Here is a 21,383-nt window from a genome sequence, read left to right on the forward strand (position 1 = left end):
CTGGGATTTGCCCATCAGAAATAGCGTCCGGGTGGAATTTCTGAAGATTGGCAAAAATGTTTTTTTTTTGGGGGGGGGGAATTCCTGGAAGTGTTGAGTTTTTGGTGACTTAATTTTGGAGGGAGATCTTGCAAAAATAAGCTCAACAACTTCACTTTTTGAAACATGGCAACCCAAATTGAATTAAATTGGTATAGGATTGAAGCCTTAGTTGACTCCTACTTGTTTCCTAACAGTTTCTCCTCATCCCTCTCCCTTTTCAAATTCTAGCACCATCTTCAGGATTATTATATGCGAGAAAAATTGACTGCTCTTGAATGATAGCATCTTGATTTAATGAAAGAAAACAACACAGCCAGTTTCTCTGTGAGGGCTGCATTCCTACTGAAGATCTCCAGCAAACAGAGCCCAATTAAAGACTGTTGAGTTTGCTTCCACTTAAACAGGACAATCTGTGGGTAGTTTAAAATGGCACAGAAATGCTTGGTGGTTGCTTATAATCTCACTGTGTGACAGCCACTTCTGTGTATGAAGACAGATTTGTATACTGAATGGGCATGTAGTTGCCATACCCTTGCTAGCTAATTCACAGTGAATCTGAGTACAGTCAGGTCAGCTTTACTCCTTAGGCTTCCACTACAGATAACCAGCTTCCTGCATAGTTGCAGCCGCCATGCAGTGAGATAGGCAGTTGCTGCACAGCACTAAATTGTCCCAAACTACCTGAGCTATTATTTTGATGTGTATACTGCAAATATCTATTTCTCTTCCTTTCAGCTATTTATGAGAAGTCATGTGAAGCCTATCGGCACCAAGGAAAAACATCTGGTTTCTTCCACATCGATTCTGATGCAAGTGGTCCACTTCCACCGCTTTTAGTCTACTGTAATATAACTGGTAAGAACATCACATCATCTCATCTGCATTTAGAACTGGTCATAATACTTTCGTTATAAAATATGTGGCCTAAAAATTCTTGCATATTTGATTGTTGTTGGTGTAAATGAGCTGGAAGAGGGAAACAGAGGGAAATCTTTGAATCAACGGAGTCTGAAGGAGCTTCAAGTGTGTGTGTGTGTGTGTGTGTGTTTGTGTGTATGAAAGAGTTGTCATAAGCAAAGTGCAGTTTTAGGTCTTTTGTCTTCTGTAACGAGCTTCAGATGTTGTCTGGATTTGTTGTACCAAACTTTGCACACAGAATTGTAAGCACAACTTACTCAGTCTTACTTGTCTTAAAGGTTTGTTTATAGTTTCACTTGTAAGGAAAATATGTGGTAAGAGATTATCATACCTTCTTTCCCTTGTTTTCTTTCTAGTCTCTTTCCTCCCTACTTCCTATTTTTCTTTCCCCCTAGATTCAAGGTGCAGTTTAGGGAGGGAGAAAATTGAGACACACAATAAAAACTCTAACCCAATTTTTTTTTAGCAGAGGTTAGGGTCACTAGACTTATTTCTTAACCCATGCATACATGCACAACAGCTGGAAGGGATTCTCCTAGGGTAAAGTAGAGCCCTGTTCTCCCTCCCTTTCCTAGCAGATTGTGCACATGGTGCATTTCAGCCCATTATGTGGAGGTGCAGAGTGCTCACATCTCATATTGCTGTCCATTCTTCCTTGTGCTCAGTCAAAGAATGCAAGCCTGCATTCCTTGATGGAGCAGAGGGAAAGGGCAGGACAGGATATGGGAAGAACACATGACCATTCGTATCTTGTAACGGCCTGGTGCTTGAGGACCAAGGGACTGTGGTGAGGTGGAGAATACAGATCTCTGTTATCTTCTCTGAAGGCCCCTTCACAGATGGAGTGGGCTGGAATGAGCCATTCACTTGTATCCGAAAAATGTGTAATAGACAATTGAATAGACAGCAAACACATCCAGTTGCAGCAAGGCAAACAATGATGTTGGTAAGCATTAATATATGAAGCGACCCTTGGGTCAGCCTAATATGATATGGATTGTTCCCTCTGTGTTTAGAACTTCAGGGATGCTACTGATAATTTGGCTTAGTACTAAATCTATAGCCCTTCACTCCATGTCTTGCACTGGCTTGTTAACTGCTACAATATACTGAAGAATGTTTAAAATGAACCTTCCACACACCCCAAGGGGACTATGTTTTAACCTCAGTGTCTGAACTATTTGGTTACAATACCCAAAGTCATTCTGCTGCTATGTTTCTCCCAGTGTTGCAGTTTTGTCATACTCTCAGACCCCAGGCCAAAAAATCAATAGCACTTAGAAGTTGGTATGACAAGATCAATGCTTAATTTTAACTTGGCCAGGTATTTATCCATTATTGAAAGCCTTGTTGTTGTTGTTGTCTTTGAGAAAGTTGAGAGTGGGAGCAATGCAGATCCTTTTTTCTTTTGTGACTGCCAGTGATCAAAAAATCTGTTTGGAGAGTACCACCATAAAGAGAATAAGAACTGACTTATGAGGTCTCTTACTTTCACAGCTTGGTGTGAGCTTTCTATTTAGTGGACTGTAGTGACAATGGTGGTCCTCTTTTCCTTATTTTCCAAGGAAAGCAGAAATAATCCACATAGAATAGTTGTGCATGAAACATCAAAGCTGATCAATAAAATGAATGGGCCTTGTGAATGCTGTGCACAGGTGTGTCCAGGTGGAATCATGTGTGATCAGAACAGTGCTTAAATTCCCACTGGGTATGAATCCAGTAAAGATTACTGTATCTGGTAAGGCTAAATTTGAATTATGGTGTTGGAGCAGACTCTTGAGAGTCCCATGGACTGCAAGAAGATCAAACCTCTCCATTTTTAAGGAAATCAGCCCTGAGTGCTCACTGGAAGGACAGATCGTGAAGCTGAGGCTCCAATACTTTGGCCACCTCATGAGAAGAGAAGACTCCCTGGAAAAGACCCTGATGTTGGGAAAGATGGAGGGCACAAGGAGAAAGGGACGACAGAGGACGAGATGGTTGGACAGTGTTCGAAGCCACCAGCATGAGTTTGACCAAACTGCGGGAGGCAGTGGAAGACAGGAGTGCCTGGCGTGCTCTGATCCATGGGGTCACGCAGAGTCGGACACAACTAAACGACTAAACAACAACAAGGCTAAATTTACCATTTAGGGACACAAGAAGAGCACATATTCCATCTCCAGCAGCCTTCACCCTCCTGATGCCTTTCAGAAGTCTTGGATGATAACTCCCATCGGCCTCGGCCGTCACAGCTTTGCCATCTGGAGCTGATGGAATTTGCCATCCTAAACAGCTGGAGGGCACTATATTGGTGAAGGCTGATAGACAAAGGGGGGAGGTCTCCGGACCTTTTTAATATAAACCACACATCCCAGAATTTACTTGGATTTCATTTACCCAAGTGGCCCATTTAAAGGGGCTATCTGTTTAAAGGAGAATGAATGAAGTGGAATGAACACCAGTGAACGAAAAGGGCGAAAGGAAGAGGCTGAGATGCTATCTTAGTTTACGCAGTACTTGGCTGCTGTTGAGAAAGATGCAATGTGAGTCAGCAATATGTTTCATCAAGGAGTGGATTCTGGCAAATAATAGGGACTCTGCTGTCATTCAGCTTGTTCTTTCTATGACATTTCTTTGTCCTACCTGGCAATTTGAGCAGCAGACCTATTCAGCAAAAGAAGATAACATCAGCACATAATGAATAGTAGACGTATTTGGGCAATTTTGCACCACAGTGTTTTGGAACCAAATAGGGGTATGGAAACACTTTCTCCAACACCAACCCTCAAAAGCTCCCGATCCTGGTACAGAAGTTCAGTGCATTAAGGAATCCTCCTCTGCCAGCCTCTGTATATAAGATAGTACATCCTTTCATGTTCTTACTCACCAATGTAATATGTAGGCTGTGTGCTGGAAATAAACAAACCAACAGAATGTAACTCTCTATCTGGAGAGTTTCCTACTTGAAGTACTGCTTTGAGAGCCATAGTGGACAGCATGGAGGGGCACTGCTGCTCACCTGACCCTGGTTGGTTGCCTCACTGCTGCTGTTTACTGAGTGATGCAGGGAGGGAAGGAGTGTGGAGGCTGATATAATACAAACACTGGCAGAAGCACTGGTTTCCACCATGCTGACCTCGCTTGCCCCTCACCCCTGTCCCTGTACCTCCCAGAAGGCAGCAGTGATACAACCAACTAGAGGTCAAGTGAGTGGCACTGCCAACTACGGTTTGGGAGAAATATATACAAATGACTATTTTTTATTACCCTTCCTCTAGATACATTCACATCAGGAGTAGTAATAGGTTGCTAGATTTGAACATCATTGGCCATTGGCCATGCATATTTGAATGCTGCCTATCCACAGTTCAAACCATACTAAGGGAGGCTTACAACATGGATATATATATATATATATATATATATATATATATATCAGCACACATGCACAAATAAACAATAAATAAAAATACGCAACCAAACTGAACAATTTCCGCATGAATCATAACAAAATCTAAAATAAATATACAAAAACAATGGCAGCAACAACACCTTCCCCAATAACGCACCCCCAGCCCAAGAGTCTGTTCCAGCTTTTGTAGCTGGAGTCAGTCAGAGCTCCGTCCTCCCAGACCAGGTGGAAAAAGACTTGCAACAATGGCATACATAGTTCTCAACAAACTTGTGAGATAGGAAGTCATGCTGAGAGACAATGACTAGACCAAGGTTGCCCAGTGAGCTACAGGACTGAACGAGGATTTGAACCCAGGTTTTCCTGCTTCTAGTACAACATCTTACGTAACCACACCTAAGCTACACGGGGAAAGTGAGTAATTTCAGAAAACTGAAGCTGACATGATGAGGTTCTGGTCTCCCCCCCCCCCCCCATCTCTCTGCACTCCCATACTTTTTCCACCATACCTTGATTTTGTAGCTGGCAGCTCATTACCACATCAGAGTGTTTGCTGTATGCCCAGTCACAAACCTCTTTAAGGAGAAGACCTGGGCAGCATTGCTAGGCACCATGGAACAAATGCGCTGCATCAGCTCACAGAGCACTTTTCCCTCTTGCTCCTGTAGTACTTACCATATGTTTGGCTTGTTTGAAATTTAATCAGTCTGAATAATCTTGTTCAGTGACAAACATCCTAAATCACAGGAAAATGATTTTGTTTCCAGGAGCAAATCATTCTCCATAGGGATATTTCAAACTAGACAAATAAAAAATGAGAACTAGATGGGAACTTCTGCAGTTGGGTGGGACAAAATTCTCTTATTTTTTGCCTGGTTTAATTTATATGCTGTCAGAGTCAATGCAGGCTATTCAGAACATGATGGAATCGTGGAAAGATTTAAGGTATCTTCCTGTTTTAGAGAATATGTAAGCACTCATATATAGAGATATTATTTGGTGTGTTCTTCTATTTCTTTTTCCTCTTCTCATACCTACAGTTTTGGGAGGTTATATCCTCATGAATTTGGTTTTTCTGGGCATAGATTGTCCTGCCAAGAGCAAAGTGGATTCCCTGCTTTACCAATTTTGTCAGCGTAGCATTTGAACTTTTTCACCCTTCTAGACTCAATCTGCCTTCTAGCACCCCCAGCCACCGAATCCACACTGCAATGTATGCAAAAAGCATTGCATACAGCCATGTGCTTGCAACCTACAGCTCTCTGAAAAATTCTGTAAACTGGAGTATTCATTCAACTTGGGCATGGGAAATTAGAATAGAACAAGACGTCCTGAACTAACGCACATGGAAAACATAATAGAACCAAGTAGCAGTTCATCACAAAGATGGGGAAAAATGAGAGAGCAGTCACATTCACAAATCCAGTGGGAATAAATTATAATCCTTTTCTTGAGGGTATTAAATGAGCCGATGTATCTTGCCTGGGCTGTTCTTCCATGAGATGTGCCCCTCCCTTTCAGCTTTTTCATGCCACCCAAGTGGGGGCCTGCCCTACATTTTAGAGTCTCTGTTCTAGAAATATTGTCATATGTAAAAGAAGCAATCACTTGGCTGGCCAGAGATAAATTACTTTGACTTACACTTTCAAAGTGATTATATTCTAAGAGGTGGGGCATTCATTCTCTAGTCGGCCTTGAGTTTCTTCTGTAATCTAATTTATCATAGAACTTCAGAGTCAGAAGTAACCCCAAGAGTCAACTAGTCCAGTCCCCTGCAATTCAGGAATTTGTCCCATCACCCTTCTTCCTGCAGGCCAGGAAACACTGGCCCTGCGCAAAAAGGCTCCACAGCTATTGTGCCCAACAGTCAGAGTCAGAGCTACAGGATTTTTTGCCTGGGTGAAGTCTCCAGAGGGGCGCCATTGAGGTTTGCACCCTGTGTGTGTGTGTATGTGTGTACACAAATGTGGGGGGGAGGGGTGCCAAACTGGGTCTTTGACCTGGGTGAAATTAAGCCTAGTTTCACCCCTGGCAGGAGCAGCTGTGTAAGGCATTCACGACTTCTTCTAGCCCCTGGTAAGGTTGATTCCGGTAGAAGTTTTGGAAAGCATTGTAGGGGATGGGAATTATGTGACCCACACAATGCAACAGCAACTACAGCTCTCATCAGTCCCAGCCAGCATAGCCATTGATCAGGAAGTCTATAGGTCTATAGGAAGTCTATATGCAACCTATGGCATCTCTAATCTTTGAGATTGTCCTGAACCCAAGACCAGTAGAAACTTGGGCATTTCAGTTCAAAGCATTGTAAAATTAAACAGGGAAAACAGGTAGAGAAAAACAGGACTCTCCATCACCGTCTGGTGGCACGATGTTGTATCCCATATATGTGAATCACTTTTTCTTTACTAGTCTAGCTGAATCTTTGCAAGCTACTCACCAAGATCAATTTGGCGATAATCAGTGTCTTAAGTTCATGAGAAAGAATAATTTTTGGTGTGTTTTTGTTGTTGTTCTTGCTATATCTTGCCATCTAAATAAAACTGTACAGACTATCTTTTTTTAACCTGCTTTATGCTTGTAGAAGCACCTTCTGCTCACTGAGCTAAATACAGATTCAAGAATCCAGGCCGGATTCTTAGACCTCTCTGAGTTTTCTGGAAACTTTTGCTTGTTTTTAGGCGACACCCTGGTACTGGCAGCTTGATAGTATTTATTATTTGCTCCCCGATTGTGTCTTTCTGCAGTCTTGGGCTATGCAAATTTATTCATGAGAGCAGTTCTCATGTTTTTAAAAAGACAGCATTTGAGCACACACCATATGTGCCTAGAATGCAGAAAGCAGCTGGCTCCTTGCAAATGCTGGTTATCCTATCCCACGCTGAGTACAGAATGGAGGGGAAAGAGAAGCCTCATCAGCTTGAAGAGCGAAGGAAAATTTAGGAAAGGCACAACAAAGAGAGGAATTGTTCTGTCCCGTCCCCTGGCAACACATGATGCAGCAACGTGATGCCAGATATCTTAGGACTACAACTCCTATCGTTTCTAACTAGTGTCCATTCTGCCTGCCGCTTATGAGAGCTGGTGTCCAGCTGCATCTGAAGAGCATCACCAAAGCATTCAACATTTCTCAGATGAAAAAAGGGATATTCCATTCAAAATCAGGAAGCTTCTCCAGTGTTTGCTCTCACCTCACACATTTGCACATACACATCTGTCACCTTGAACCAATTAAACTTTGAGTCCCTGTCAGGAAAGAAGGCGGGAAATAATCACAATAATAACAATAACAACAATGTGAGAATGGTAAGGAATATATCAAAGAGTAAATCCTATTGAACTCAGTGGGACTTACTTCTGAGTAAAAATGTTTAGGATTGCAGTGTAAGGCTGCACCGTCTATACCCAATTACCTGGGAGCAAACTCTATTGAAAACAGTGGGGCTTACTTCTGAGCAGACAGCGTAAGGCTCAATTAACAATAAAGGAATAAACAATCCATGTGTTCCCTAAAAAATAAGATAAAAATGGTTGGCTGCTGAAGCATTGCAATTAAAGTTTAAAGCGAATTGGTTTCTCCAGAAGCGGCTTAGTCATGCTGGCCACATGACCCGGAAAAACTGTCTGCGGACAAACACTCGCTCCTTTGGCCAGTAAAGCGAGATGAGCGCCGCAACCCCAGAGTCATTTGTGACTGGACTTAACTGCCAGGGGTCCTTTACCTTTAAGTTCAAAACATGAATGAAATTGAATTTCTTCCCCATCCCTAACTTCTAAAACTATCCCTCAGAGGTGTCTGCCCACCACAACTCTTTTATAAATGGCTGCTAAGTTATAGGGCTGCAGAATTAGCTTGGAAGTGAAGCATTGTCACTTATACATTCCAAAACAATTTAACAAGCTGTTAGAATATTTGGCTTTCTTGCCTTAAATTAACTTTTTTCCAGGTTAATGTAATGCAATGAACGTTAGTTGTCCTTCAGCTGCTCTACCTCAGCTTGGTCTGAAACTTATCCAAGAGTGTAATGAAATAATAAAGCTGTGTGTGTTGGGAGGGAGATGAAGGGAGAGCTTGTGGGAGAACTGTTTCCTCATTCACTCCACACACATACAATTCCAGGGAGACCTAATTAATTAAAGTCAATGGAGAGAGGTGGAAAATAGGACATGGATGTGTTAATGTTATTCTGTGTTGCAATGAGGAAAGCGAGCAAGGCCTGTTTACACAGTCTACGAATCGCAGCCTGTCCGGCTGGGCCCTTTCCACAATTATTTCTGAAGCAGAGGTACAATGCAAGGAAGCATGCAATTCAACTGAGGCAGCACCTGAAGTCCCATAATAGCCAATTAATTCCTTTGCAAAGAAGTACTCTAGCACTGCTGAGATCGGGGATTACATCTCCAAGCAGACAGAGGAGGTTGCAGTCCTTTGAGTTGCTACACTTTCACACACCAACCAAATTTCACATGTTAACAGTGACAACAAATGTTCAAAAGCACCTACATTTTTATCATGCAGTTGTGCTCTCTCTGTGTGTGTTCACATGCTGCATCATAGAATTCCTTAATGCCTTAAATTTTGCAAGGCCCCACAATGTACTCCCCCCTTCTCTGCCCTCACACTGGTTCCCCAACCCAGTGCATATTTCATTTTGTTGCTGTGTACTGACTTCCTCACTTCCAGAGCTTTAGCTGTTGTCTTTCCTCCAGAGCTGGTAATGCCTTGCATTTGGAGTGCTTGCCAGTCAGAATGATCCACCTTCCTCTCTCCGTACACTGTTCCAGGGGTTCTCCCAATCCCACTCCACCCCAAGCCAATTTCAGGAGGCACGAGGGAGGGGGAGGGGAGAAAAACCCCAATCCACAAGCAGAAGCCTTTGAGGCTTCTGCTGATGAGATTCATTGGCTCAATCCCATCCACTGTGCTTTTAGTGAATGCTCCCCGTCTAGTCCAGCCAGTCCAGCACAGGGTTAACTTTTGTTTTGTGAAAGTTGTAGCCAGTTTCTAGTTGAGACAGTCTGTTGGAAGGAAGGCACATTATGATTACAGAACCCTCCTCAAAAAACCAAACCAAAACCACCACCCTCTGATACTCCCACTCCATTTCCTCCTTGTTTCTTTTGGTATATTATTCCATGTCTTTTTCTTTGGACTTCTGTGAAACCAGCCCATTTAAAAAGCACTCTTTCCCTTCCTCCCTTTCTGTCTATCTTCTCCTTCTCCTTTCACAGCAAGATTCTCTTTATATTTTAGACAATTGTATAAAACATAGGCTGCAGTTCCAAACACATTTTTCGTTAAGTGCACGCAGCACATGAGCCCGGGGGGGGGGGGGAGCATCTCTTTTGGGAGTGAAAGAGAATGATAATTTGTACCCATCAGCAGCAGATCCATTTCATCCAGAGTTAGCATGTTATCCGTGTGATTTACTGTGGGTTGTTTTGTTTTCCCTTTCTTAAACAAAACTTTTTATGAGCAGTTTTAGTGACACGCAGGGTGGCAAATCTCTGTGGCTTAAAGAGGGAAGGCTCAGCAAGAGTCTTTCAAGTGGCACAGCAAGCTGCAACTCCCACTGCTAAAATGCAGTGTGTTGTCAGAGGCACTTTAGTGGATTAGCAAACTCCTTTTAAAAGTTAGCGTGCATTTGCTTTGCCTCCCCTCCTTCATCCCCTTTCAAAGCACTACAGAACCCAATTATAGAAAAATACTGGCAACCATCAGGCCAGCTTTTTCGTTCTAAACCTGTAATGTGCAACTTGTACTAAATTTGCCACCGCCAAAAAAGACCCAATTGGGTTGGGGGAGGCAGAAGGTTAGAAAGAAGGCTTTCTGCATCAGAATTCAGATCTCACTGGGAGTGAGCCTAATGCAGCTGTAATAGTAACAGTAGGAAGTAACCATAACTAGTGAACATTTACAAGGTGCAGATGAAGGAGAGTGGTATCCATGCATCTATGCAGTCAATGGTATGGTAAGTCTTTAAAGGGTGTATAGGGTAAAAGTGTCACAGCTGTAAAGTATTCTATCACTTTTATGATGAGATGATTGAATTGGAGGCTGGCTGCTGCTTGGCCAGAGGCAGCACCAAAGGGAGGGAGAAGGAAGGAGAGCTCTTCCCTGTCATGGCCGCCCTGAGAGCTGCCTCACACCAATATTTTCTTGCTTTTTAAAAACAAAAATCTAAACAGTGGGGTGGGCATCTTAGATAGTTTTATAAAGTGTATCTTAGGTGGTTTTTAAGTGGGGATAGACAAATTCATGGAGGATAAGGCTATCAATAACTGCTGGTGATGATGGTGCTATGGAATTTCCAGATAGAGGCAAGATGCCAATTGCTGGCAAACATGAACAGGAAAAGACTATTGAGTTCATCTCCGGTTCCAGACTTCCAGAGCCATAATGGTTTGCCATTGTGTGAAACAGGATGCTGCTGTAAATAGCCCTTTGATTTGATCTAGCATGGTTCTTCTGTTCTTATTTCCTCGTTTGCATTGAAAAGCATGGTTTATATAGAGAAAGAGGTAGAAGAAGAAGAAGAGTTTGGATTTGATATCCCGCTTTATCACTACCCTAAGGAGTCTCAAAGCGGCTAACATTCTCCTTTCCCTTCCTCCCCCATAACAAACACTCTGTGAGGTGAGTGGGGCTGAGAGACTTCAGAGAAGTGTGACTGGCCCAAGGTCACCCAGCAGCTGCAGGTTGAGGAGCGGGGAAGCGAACCCGGTTCACCAGATTACGAGTCCACCGCTCTTAACCGCTACACCACACTGTATTTTCTGCAATGTCTCCATTCCTTCCTGTTTTCTGTCCTCCCCACAAGATAAGCATGTGTTGGTTTCATTATTTGATAATGTGCTAGCTATTAAAGCACAGGAGTGTGGTGTGTTTGGATGGTGTTTGTGACTAACCTTTGGTCTCCATAATAGTTCAAAGCTCAACCCTGTAGCAAATTTAATTGCTGGCCATCTCTGCACAGTTGTTCTTTTCCTTCTCTTTCCTTAGTTGTAAGCAAAGGCACAATACTTTGTTGCAGAGCCTTTTTTAAAAGTTTCCTTTTACCCTATTCAAGAAGCTGGTAGCTAAAAAGTAGCTAAATCAGTTCTGTTTTATGCTTAAAATAAAAGAAAGGGCTATCGGCTTTACACTGCACTAAAATAGAAGGCCAATTTTGCCTCTCCATCAGGCATGTTTCTTCAAGGTCAGCACTTAATAGCAGAGAATCTGCCTTAGTATCTAGCGGTTTTGAGAGCTCTGTCGTTCTGGAGGACTGCAGTGCTGATGCCCAGACAACAGTCCTATCTTTAGTCCAGTGATATCATTTATCTGGATGGATAAACAGCTCATGTGCTTTGTTGACCCATGTTGACTCAGAAAGTGTGAAGACTGGGAATTTTGCAAGTAACGCCAGCAAACCAAATTCTAGGGAGGATTGTTGCCCTACCTGCTTCTTAGCCATAATTGGAAAACATCAGAATTGCATCTGTCTTGCTTATGGTAGCAGTTGAAGCCTACATTGTCCTCGGCACCAGTTTGGTATATGTCTCATTGTTTAAAAGTACCCTTTTTGGAATATATATATATATATATATATATGAATGACACACACACACACACACTCCAGTACCTATAGGGAAATGCACCAGATGCTGTTGTTGACTTTTCCCGCTTTTCTCATCTTTCCCCCATTTTGTTTCACTTAACAGAAGATAAGATCTGGACTGTAGTCCAGCACAACAATACTGAGCTGACTCGAGTCCGCGGTGCAGATCCTGAGAAACCATATGCCATGAGCTTCAACTACAACAGCAGCATGGAGCAGCTGGAGGCAATGATAAATAGTGCCGAATACTGTGAACAGGAGACAGCTTACCACTGCAAAAAGTCACGTCTGCTCAACACTCCAAGTAAGTGTCATAAAGTGAAATGTTTCCTCTTTAGCTACTGGTGCTTGCACAGTTAAGAATCGACAGTGCTACACCAGTAAAAAAGAAGAAGAAGAAAAGAAGAAAATCAAAAGAGAAGTAGAACACAAAATCAGGTTCCTCTCTGCTTTCTTATGCACACACAGGCTAGAGTTTTACTGGATATTTCCATTTGAAAGGAAGCAGAGTACCACCATGTATGGCTATAGTACAGAAAGAGACGCAGCACATCTGTGGTAGAAAAATATTTGCAGAGACCATGGCATGATGTATCGTTGTTCGCCACATCTGTGGATGTCAGAGAATTCTGACAAAATTGGAGAAGGAAGCTGCAGTTCATGTTTTCATCTGTGGTCAGGAACAGAAATCAATTTGTTCACATCATTGTCAAATCCAGAAACAATACATAACTAGTTACTTTATTTTAAATCATTTCCACATTTTTTAAAAAACATTGAAATGAATGCAAGTTACATAAATTGTTATGGAAGTTAATCAACCTTCATTAAATACCAGGCAGTAAGATGAATAGCATAGTATTTGGCAAAACCTGAACTGCAGCAGAACAGAAACAGCACTGGTGGTAACAAATACAGTTTGGAATTCTTCATTCCTTTCATTTATTATACTGTATTTCTTTGCCACTTTTCAGCCACATGAGTCACAAAGCAGCTTACATACAATAAATAATAGCACAGTAGAACATCACAGTTACAATATGAATGATAAAATAATTAACAAATCATCAGTAAAACAGACACCTTCTATAAAGCACTATTAACAAAACAACTTAAGAAATAGGCTAAACAGCACAGCCACAAGAAAAGTCATATTATAAAATTCACAAAGCATTACAGCATTCATAATCCACAGAACAATATTAGCAACATTAACAAACTAACAACCAAAAACAAACTAAGCACTGTTGAATTTGCTAACGTATTTTACTTCTCTAGCCGCTTCATGTTGCAATTAGCACAGATGTTATTGCTGTTAACATCAAATGGTGAGTATATATATATATATATATATATACACACACACATATATATAGACTGTGGGGTTGGGTGTTCATCTCCAAAGTTATGATGCAGATTCAGTTCCAAAAATTACACATTAAAATATGTATTTTATGGGAAAGTGCAAACAAAATGAATATTTTAGGTGGTAATGCATTGGAAAACATACAGAGATGTGTTTTTAGGGAAATATTTACAAAATCTGTGCAAAATGCATACAGTTTAAATGCATTTTCATGCTTTTTAAAAAACCCCACAAAAAGGGAAATGTGCTCTGATTGGGTGTATGTGAAACAGACACAAAACTCAAATAGGCTGCTCATTCCTAGTTTGCTGATGATCTGAAAAGGGTTAGTCTCCTCCAGTAACGCTTGTTTATATGATGAATCAGAGAAGCACGTGTATTTTGTGAGAACACAACCAACACATTAGGGATACGGCCAATTCCCCCCACCAAATCCATTTTTGTTTATGCCCCCTCCTTGTGTGTTTAATTATGTGTAGCCCAGGGCAGTGGAAGTTAGAAAGATATGGAATATGCACATAAATAAGCCATGTGAACTGTGGGAAATTGCAAGGTATCTGAGACAGCTTGTCCTCAGTTGTGTGCAAGAGGCCTTTAAATTAAAGAGAAACCCTGGAGCATTGTGCATGTCCATGATTAGAATGCATTGTTGCATTCAGCGGTTAAGTAAAGAGGAAAAAGTCTGTCTTCAAATCCCTAATATTACAGCATTGTAAAATAGCCTTAGTTGTGTATGGGCTTTTTCCTGGCCAACTTCTGTTAGGTTGCGATGTATTTTCTGAGAAATATTTTAACATAATTTTGATTTCTGCTTCCATATATAGATTAGCTTCTTTAAGATCGCTTATCTCCTGCATTGCAGGGGGTTGAACAAAGTGACCTTTGAGTTCACAATTCTATCATTCTATCATCTTTCAAATGAAACCTGTGCTTATGGAATCCATGCCATAAACTGTTGCAGACCTCTTAGGATTGTTTCCAGTTGCCCTCTGTTGTTGACTTTAGAGATCAGCATGCAGTTCGGTGCTTTCCTCAGAAATGTATTGGTTCCTTCAAGTATTCCATTAGATGAGTCAAAAACTTTCAGAGACCACAAGAATGCAAGAAGTAGAGATGTGCTAGAAATTTCAAAGAATTCTTTTTTGACCATTCATCAGCTTGGTGGGGGCAATAAATTTCTCCAAATGTTTTATGAAAAAGCTGCTGCTAAACCTTTTGGGATGGCTAAGGTTCCTTTTCTCTCTCTTGCTTTTTTAACTAAAACACACACACACAAAACCAATGCTGCCCAGATCTCTAACTTGGGGTCTGCTCAAAGCAGTAGGAGAACCAGGATTCCAGATCTCCACACCCCTAGGAGCTGTCAGATCTGGACATCCCTGCCTTGAGATTTGAGGCCTCCACATCAGTTCCCTGGGTTTCTGTCACTCGCAGGGCTATAGGACCAGACGGTGATGAAGAGTCAGGCAGGGTATCTGCGTAACACATGAATTTAAGGGCCAGGCCAATAGCATTGCAGGACCTGAGGGGCAGAGGCTAAGCACTGTTTTTCTTCATGGGATGCCCATTGAAGGAGGCTACTTGTCTTCAGTGAGCTTTTCTGTCTGTACAGACCAGGCTTTTTGGACCACACAGAAACTTGTACCATTACCCTTTTCCTACCTACTTCTCCAGAAAGGTGAAACCAAATTGGCCATTAGTCATTCATATTCTAGACAACATTACTTGAATCATTTTAATGCCTTCTAGCTTGGAACCATTTGTACTCATGTTCAGTGGAGTAACTAATTCGATATTGGATGGACTGTTTAGGAACATAAGGGCTCAGGATTTTCCAAGGGCAACGAGAAATATCTCCTGGAGAATACTTATATAAATCGCTGCTATTCGGTTGAGTTGCCATTCCCACTAAAAGGGATGGGATGAGATGGTCTTCTGTTTCCTGCAAAGAGTGAGGCCACCATTTTGTTTTCACTTTGTCCTTCTCCTTTTAGAAAGAGATTGGTTCTGATGGATCTCAGGGGGGACTCTTGTGGGTTATTGGTGTGACAAGCCGATCCTGCCCCTATTTGGCCCTTTCCACAATCAGGAAAGCATTTTCTTGCTCATTGTCAGAACCTGCTATCACCATGCTTCCTCTTTTCCAATATTTTCTATGGGGTTCAAAATGTAGAGCCAGGCCAGTGAGAGGTGTGGCCTGGAGATGGAAGAGGAGAATACCAAGGCCAGACAGAACAGAGACCCGAACAGTCATATTTGGCCCTGAGTTCTATGGTTCCTCACTCCTGATCAAGTGATGTATAGAAGAGCTTGCATTATCCACCTCCAGCACAGAAACCATGTTAGTGAGTTGCAAGTTACTCTGCCTATCTCTGACAATCACTGGTGCGATTCCCTCATGTGAGGAGGGAGCTTATGCATGTATGTCAGTATGCAGAGGGTCTGTTTACATGGCTGCCAAATACACAGAGGATCATAGTCATACTGTATGTCCACAGGTCACACAATAAGAAACTTATGGAATGTTACTCTTTAATCCAAGTAGACCATTTTTTCACACCTCTCTTGTTTTCAATGTTGTTAAAAGGCGGGATTCTATGCACTTAAGCTTCTGTGTGTGATTACAGTATTTGATCAACTCTTCTGTCCATGGAGATCTGTTCACATGGGTAACTAATGAAGGGGATGAAGGTTTCAGTTAAACCAGTAGCAAAGAGGAGACAGTGGCTGAGAGTAGCCACCACTGAGTTTGTGGCTCAGCTGGAATTTGAATCGGGGAGTTTCAGCTCATCATTCATTATATTAATATGTAAATTGCTTTTAAGCATCATGCTCAGATATCATTGTTGTAACCTGGTCCTACAAGACTTTTAGAGTGCTGTCAAGTGGACTCATTTTCCCCACACAAGCCAGTGTGTAATTAAGCACCTGGAAGCTGAAAATTGCTTTTTCTGCAATTATCTTACAAACTGGCCATGTGAACCCATGTGAACCCATGTTGAACAGCACATGTTTTTGATTAAACTAATGCCTTCTGTAACCCAAGATTCCAATATATTTATTTAGCGCTAGTGGTCACATTGAAAATACATAATGAATCAAGGGTTCACAAGCAATTAAGTATGTAATGGATACAGGATGCCTTTTCTTTTTTCTAGATTAGGTCAGTTTTAAAAAATAGCTTACATAGTGCACTTAATTTATAATATTTTTGTTCTGAATTTTTCTTTATCCTTTATCAATGTATAATATGAAATATATTGAAGTAAATTCTCATAACTTCTTCCCAAAATTGAAAGTACACTAATATTTGAAAGCATAATGAAAACAGCCCATTGTCTAACAAACAACCAGATCCTTGCTTTTCTCTCCACTTTTACCACATAGTGGCATGATGCTTTCAAACCTGCTCTTGAAATGTGAGGTCTAGCCGTTTACTTTAAAAACTGAAAGCTCAGATACCCTTGATGATAAAGGCCCCAAGTGCTGTAGAAGTACTTCACAATATTCATGTGACAACAGAACCCATTCAATCAGGCCCTGCTCTAAGAACTGTGTAGTCTTCATGTTACTAACGTTGGTAGTGGAGGGGAAAAATGAAAGCTCATTCTTACTCATCAACAGTGCAGAACACCTAGTAATTGTGGGTGGCAACAGAACTCCAGTTTAGTAGAGAAATTCCCAGACTACTAACAGTCATCACAGTTTCTACTAATTAGCAGGTAATTAGCAGTTGGGGGAGAATAAAAAGATGAGGATTATGTCTTCAAGACAAAGCTGGAAATATCTATGAATGGGTGTATATATCCATTTTAAATTACACTGCTTAGTTTGCCTGCTGGAATCAGGCACTGTTTCCTCCTTTCATGAGCCCTAGTAGCTTTTCGCCTTCTTTTCCCCCCTCTTTTTTTAAAAAAACCATTTTAAACAACTTCAACAATACATACTAACATAAATTCACAAATATTCACATAAGAAAGGGAAGAGCAGGAGGAATGGGACTAGCGCAAGGAATGACAGGAAATATAGTATTCTCTGCAGTATAGAAGGTGACCACAGATGAGGATGGGACATTGCATAGGTGCTTGGACTGCTATACAGTGGTACCTCGGGTAACAGACGCTTGAGGTTGCAGACGCTTGAGGTTACAGACTCCGCTAACCCAGAAATAGTACCTTAGGTTAAGAACTTTGCTTCAGGATAAGAACAGAAATTGTGCTCCGGTGGTGCGGCAGCAGCTGGAGGCCCCATTAGCTAAAGTGGTGCTTCAGGTTAAGAACAGTTTCAGGTTAAGAACAGACCTCCGGAACAAATTAAGTTCTTAACCCAAGGTACCACTGTATCTGCTTAAATGCCAACAACTTTGTTCCTCTTCTCTTTTTGCTGGCCTGTGAATTTTTAGAATAATACATTTCACAGGGCAAAATGAAACTATTCTTCCATCCGTCTTTTATCATGGATGTGACATTAAAGCACACGCATACAAAAAAACAAAAACAAATAAGTAAATAGTAATTTTATCAATTGCTTCAGGGTCTGCTTCAAAATGTAATCTGCACATTATCAATCTAGATGCCTCAGTTGCCACTCTACTATCAAAAGTCATGCCATTGCCATATAAAGCAATAAGGACCTTGGTCTCCTGTCTTCTGAGAATGGTTTGTGAATGTCAGGTACCTTTTCTGCACTGTTATTGTTACCCGGCTAATTAGAATCTTCATTTTGAGAATGATTGACTAGGAGCCTGTTATTCTATGATGCTGCCTCATTTCTTCCACTAGTCAGAATGGCAATGTTGATGCTTCCTCGGGTTAAAAACCACAGCACCATTCTATATTTAGAACATTCAGGACAAGGATAATTGAAGCACAGGTGTCATTCCATGATGAAAAGCTTCCAGCAGTGGGGTACAAGAAGGAACGTTTGTACCTATATAAGTGGCTCTTCAGAAAATGCAATTGACTGTTCCAAAAATTCTGAGGTTATAGAGATTTAAAATCCATCTAGTCAATGCTGTCAATTCTTGCGTAACACTCCATATCTTGCACTGTGTATCAGATGTATTAGATCATGGGTAGGCAAGCTAAGGCCCGGGGGCTGGATCCAGCCCAACTGCCTTCTAAATCTGGCCCGCAGACAGTCCGGGAATCAGTGTGTTTTTACATGAGTAGAATGTGTGCTTTTATTTAAAATGCATCTCTGGGTTATTTGTGGGGCATAGAAATTTGTTCATTCCCCCCAAAAAACATCTAGTCTGGCCCCCCACAAGGTCTCAGGGACAGTGGACCTGCTGAAAAAGTTTGCTGGCCCCTGTATTAGATAGTGTCTTCCAGAATGAGGTATGGCATGAACAAAGAGTGAGGTGGCAGTGGTAATGAGGACAGGGATAGCCAATGCGGTGCCCTCCAGATATTGTTGGACTAGCATGACTAGTGGTCATAGTTGACCAACAGCATCCGACAGGCACCATGTGGCTACACTTGTTCTAGGTAGTATATCATTTACTGTAGCCTTCCTTCTAGATGTCCTTTCCACCATCTTTTCCCTCCTTAGATCTACAGCTTCCTGTTACATCTTTTCTCTTTGCTCGCCAAGACTGCTGCTTTCCTCTGCTTTTCCCTGCCATTCTATATGCATGCATGGCTTAAGTCTTCATTTTGGTTTGCTTTCTGTATTTATTCATTCTTGATATGACTTTGCCCTGCTGCTGCAGGTGTGACACAGAAATGTCTGATGAGACTGTTGGCATAAAGCTGCTTGCCATTCCTCTATTGCTGGATGTAAAATTAATTGATAACTTCAAATTTATATTGCAATTCTATCAATTTGTCAAATAAAGTAGGAACTTCCCAAGACGTACTTCAAGGTTTACTTTATTGATTTTCTCTCCCCCCCCCCCCATTCACATAAAGTACTCACAATCTAATTGAAATTGAAACAATATATGTGGACCAATATATGTCTCTAACCATATATCTCTGTTATTGTTCAAAAAATAAATAGAGCTCATTTTTCCTACAAATTTGTCCAAGGCCTACCTTCCGTGTTGTATCCAAACAGTTTTGCTATTATTCTAGTGTCCCATTTATTATAATGCACTCCTGTTAAAATACTGGATTTTCAGTATACCCCTCTTTAGTTATGCACAGTAGATTGAACTAAACATGCAGTGGAAAAAGACTATTCCCCCCCACACACCAAATTTGAATGAAAATTGCAGGCATGCTCTACCCCTTTTGAGGGCATGGAAACTGTCAAATTTTAGGCAGATAAGTGAAGCGATTCCCACATGGAAAGATATTATCACTTTGGGGGTACAGAATAAAAATCATATGGTCCAAATTTTGGAAACAATGAGGAAGCAGAACAACTTAGCAGGTTGGAACCTCTCAGGTGGGCCTCATTGCAATTCTAAGAGAACAAAGGAGGCATTCATAGTGAGTTCCAGCACCTCTGTCATTGCTGTCAACCGTCCCTTATTTCACAGGAAACTCCCTTATCCCAGCGCCATTTTCCGCTTCTGTCCCGGATTGATGATGTCCCTTAAATTTCCCGGGTTTCATGCTCGCCCGGCTCGGGAGGGACACAGCGGCTCAGGGTCCTCCGCCTCAAGGGAGCGCGCGCATGAGCTGCCACGTCTCTGTCTCTCCCTTTTCCCCCTCCGGGGCGCATTGTGAGGAGATGGTTGGTGGCGGGCGGGCAGGCAGCCCCTCTCTTGCGAGACTTCTGTTGCGCTGCCAGGGGAAGCCGGAGGCAGCGGCGGCTGAGGAAGCGGCCTGAGGGAGGAGGAAGAGGAGGGCATGGGGAGGGATGCAGAAGGGCAGCGCTTCAGCCATGCTGCAACTGCCTCATGCTGGGTTCACAGGCGACGTGGGCAAGAGTCTCTGTCCCTCCCTTCCTCTCTCTCGGGCGGGGAAGGACCAATGGAACTCCTCACGCCAGGATGACGGCAGCCCCAACGTGCTGCTAAGCATACCCTCCAACCAGTGCAGCATCTTAATGTAGTGATTTCCCCCTCTGCATCCCTTTCATAACTCTATTTTTATAAATCATTTGTCCATCCATAGTTCACATTTTTAGTACAAGTTTTCTGTCAATCCTACCAATGTATGTAACTCTTTACAATAGCTTTTCAAATAAATTATAAACTTTCTCCATTCTTTATTAAAGAGGTCCTCTTCCTGGTTTCTAATTCTGCCTGTAAGCTTTGCCCCTTAGGATCATCTAGTCCAACCCCCTGCAAAACACAGTCAGTCACAGCTAAAGCAGCATGGCTCCATGAGTGCCGGATTTCTGTATAAGCTAAGCAAAATCCCTTATTTTGGCTGCTGATCTCTTATTTTCAAGGCTGCTGGTCCCTTATTTTCAAATCTGTAAGTTGACAGCTATGACCTCTGTTTCTATAAAAATAGCTCTGCAAAAGACTATCTCAGATCACCCCAATTTGCCTCATTATTTGGGATCCACACAAAGCCAATGTACATACCTGATATATACTGTAAGTTTGTTTTTTCATTAAAAAGTGAAAAAAATATATTATTATTTAAATAGCAGCTGGCAAACATAGTCCTAGTAATGTATATTAGTGCTGATCCTTCATGCTAATTATCCAACAACCAGAAATGAGGAGGCAGTTCTTCTTCTTTTTTTAATGGTCCTATTGGCTGACAGCTAAGTACTGTTAGAAAAAGGATGCTAGACTGACAGTCCTGAAATCAATGCACTGAAGTTAGTTACATCAGTTTACCTTTTGTGGGTCTTCTCTGAATAGGGCTTATGTATAACCACACACACACACACACATCATGAGCAAAATAAAGACATATTCTGTCCTGCACATGCATGCCGTCCTAAAATAAACAGTTGTGATAAAATTGGTTCCTGGGACATGTGAAGCAGATATTTTTTCAGCATGCATGCTTTTTCAGCATGCATGCTTTGGCTTCACTCCAGCTCTGAGTGTCCCTGGTATTTGATCTACCATGTGGCAATTATTTTGTGAAGTGAGTCATTTGGCGGAAGTTGTGGTGCACATCACAAGTTTGGCCATCTGAAAGAGAGA

General features: G+C 41.8%; 1 protein-coding gene and 1 long non-coding RNA gene across 3 annotated transcripts in view; both read left to right on the forward strand.

The window, feature by feature from the left end:
* LOC310673250 overlaps positions 1-21,383 on the forward strand; it is a 611,626-nt gene that overhangs the window by 504,019 nt on the left and 86,224 nt on the right. The window lies entirely within an intron of this gene.
* Positions 1-21,383, forward strand: part of CNTNAP5 (contactin associated protein family member 5) — a 298,496-nt gene that overhangs the window by 190,889 nt on the left and 86,224 nt on the right. For both annotated transcript variants that reach the window (XR_014508745.1, XM_083430378.1), the window contains exons 12-13: positions 778-897; positions 12,059-12,259. Coding sequence is in view for 1 of the 2 variants with exons in the window: in XM_083430378.1 (XP_083286504.1) it covers positions 778-897; positions 12,059-12,259 (321 nt within the window). In the remaining variant the exon portion in view is untranslated. The remainder of the gene's footprint in view (positions 1-777; positions 898-12,058; positions 12,260-21,383) is intronic.

Source organism: Podarcis tiliguerta, assembly GCF_965153285.1.
Source record: "Podarcis tiliguerta genome assembly, chromosome: 1".
NCBI lineage: Eukaryota > Metazoa > Chordata > Lepidosauria > Squamata > Lacertidae > Podarcis > Podarcis tiliguerta.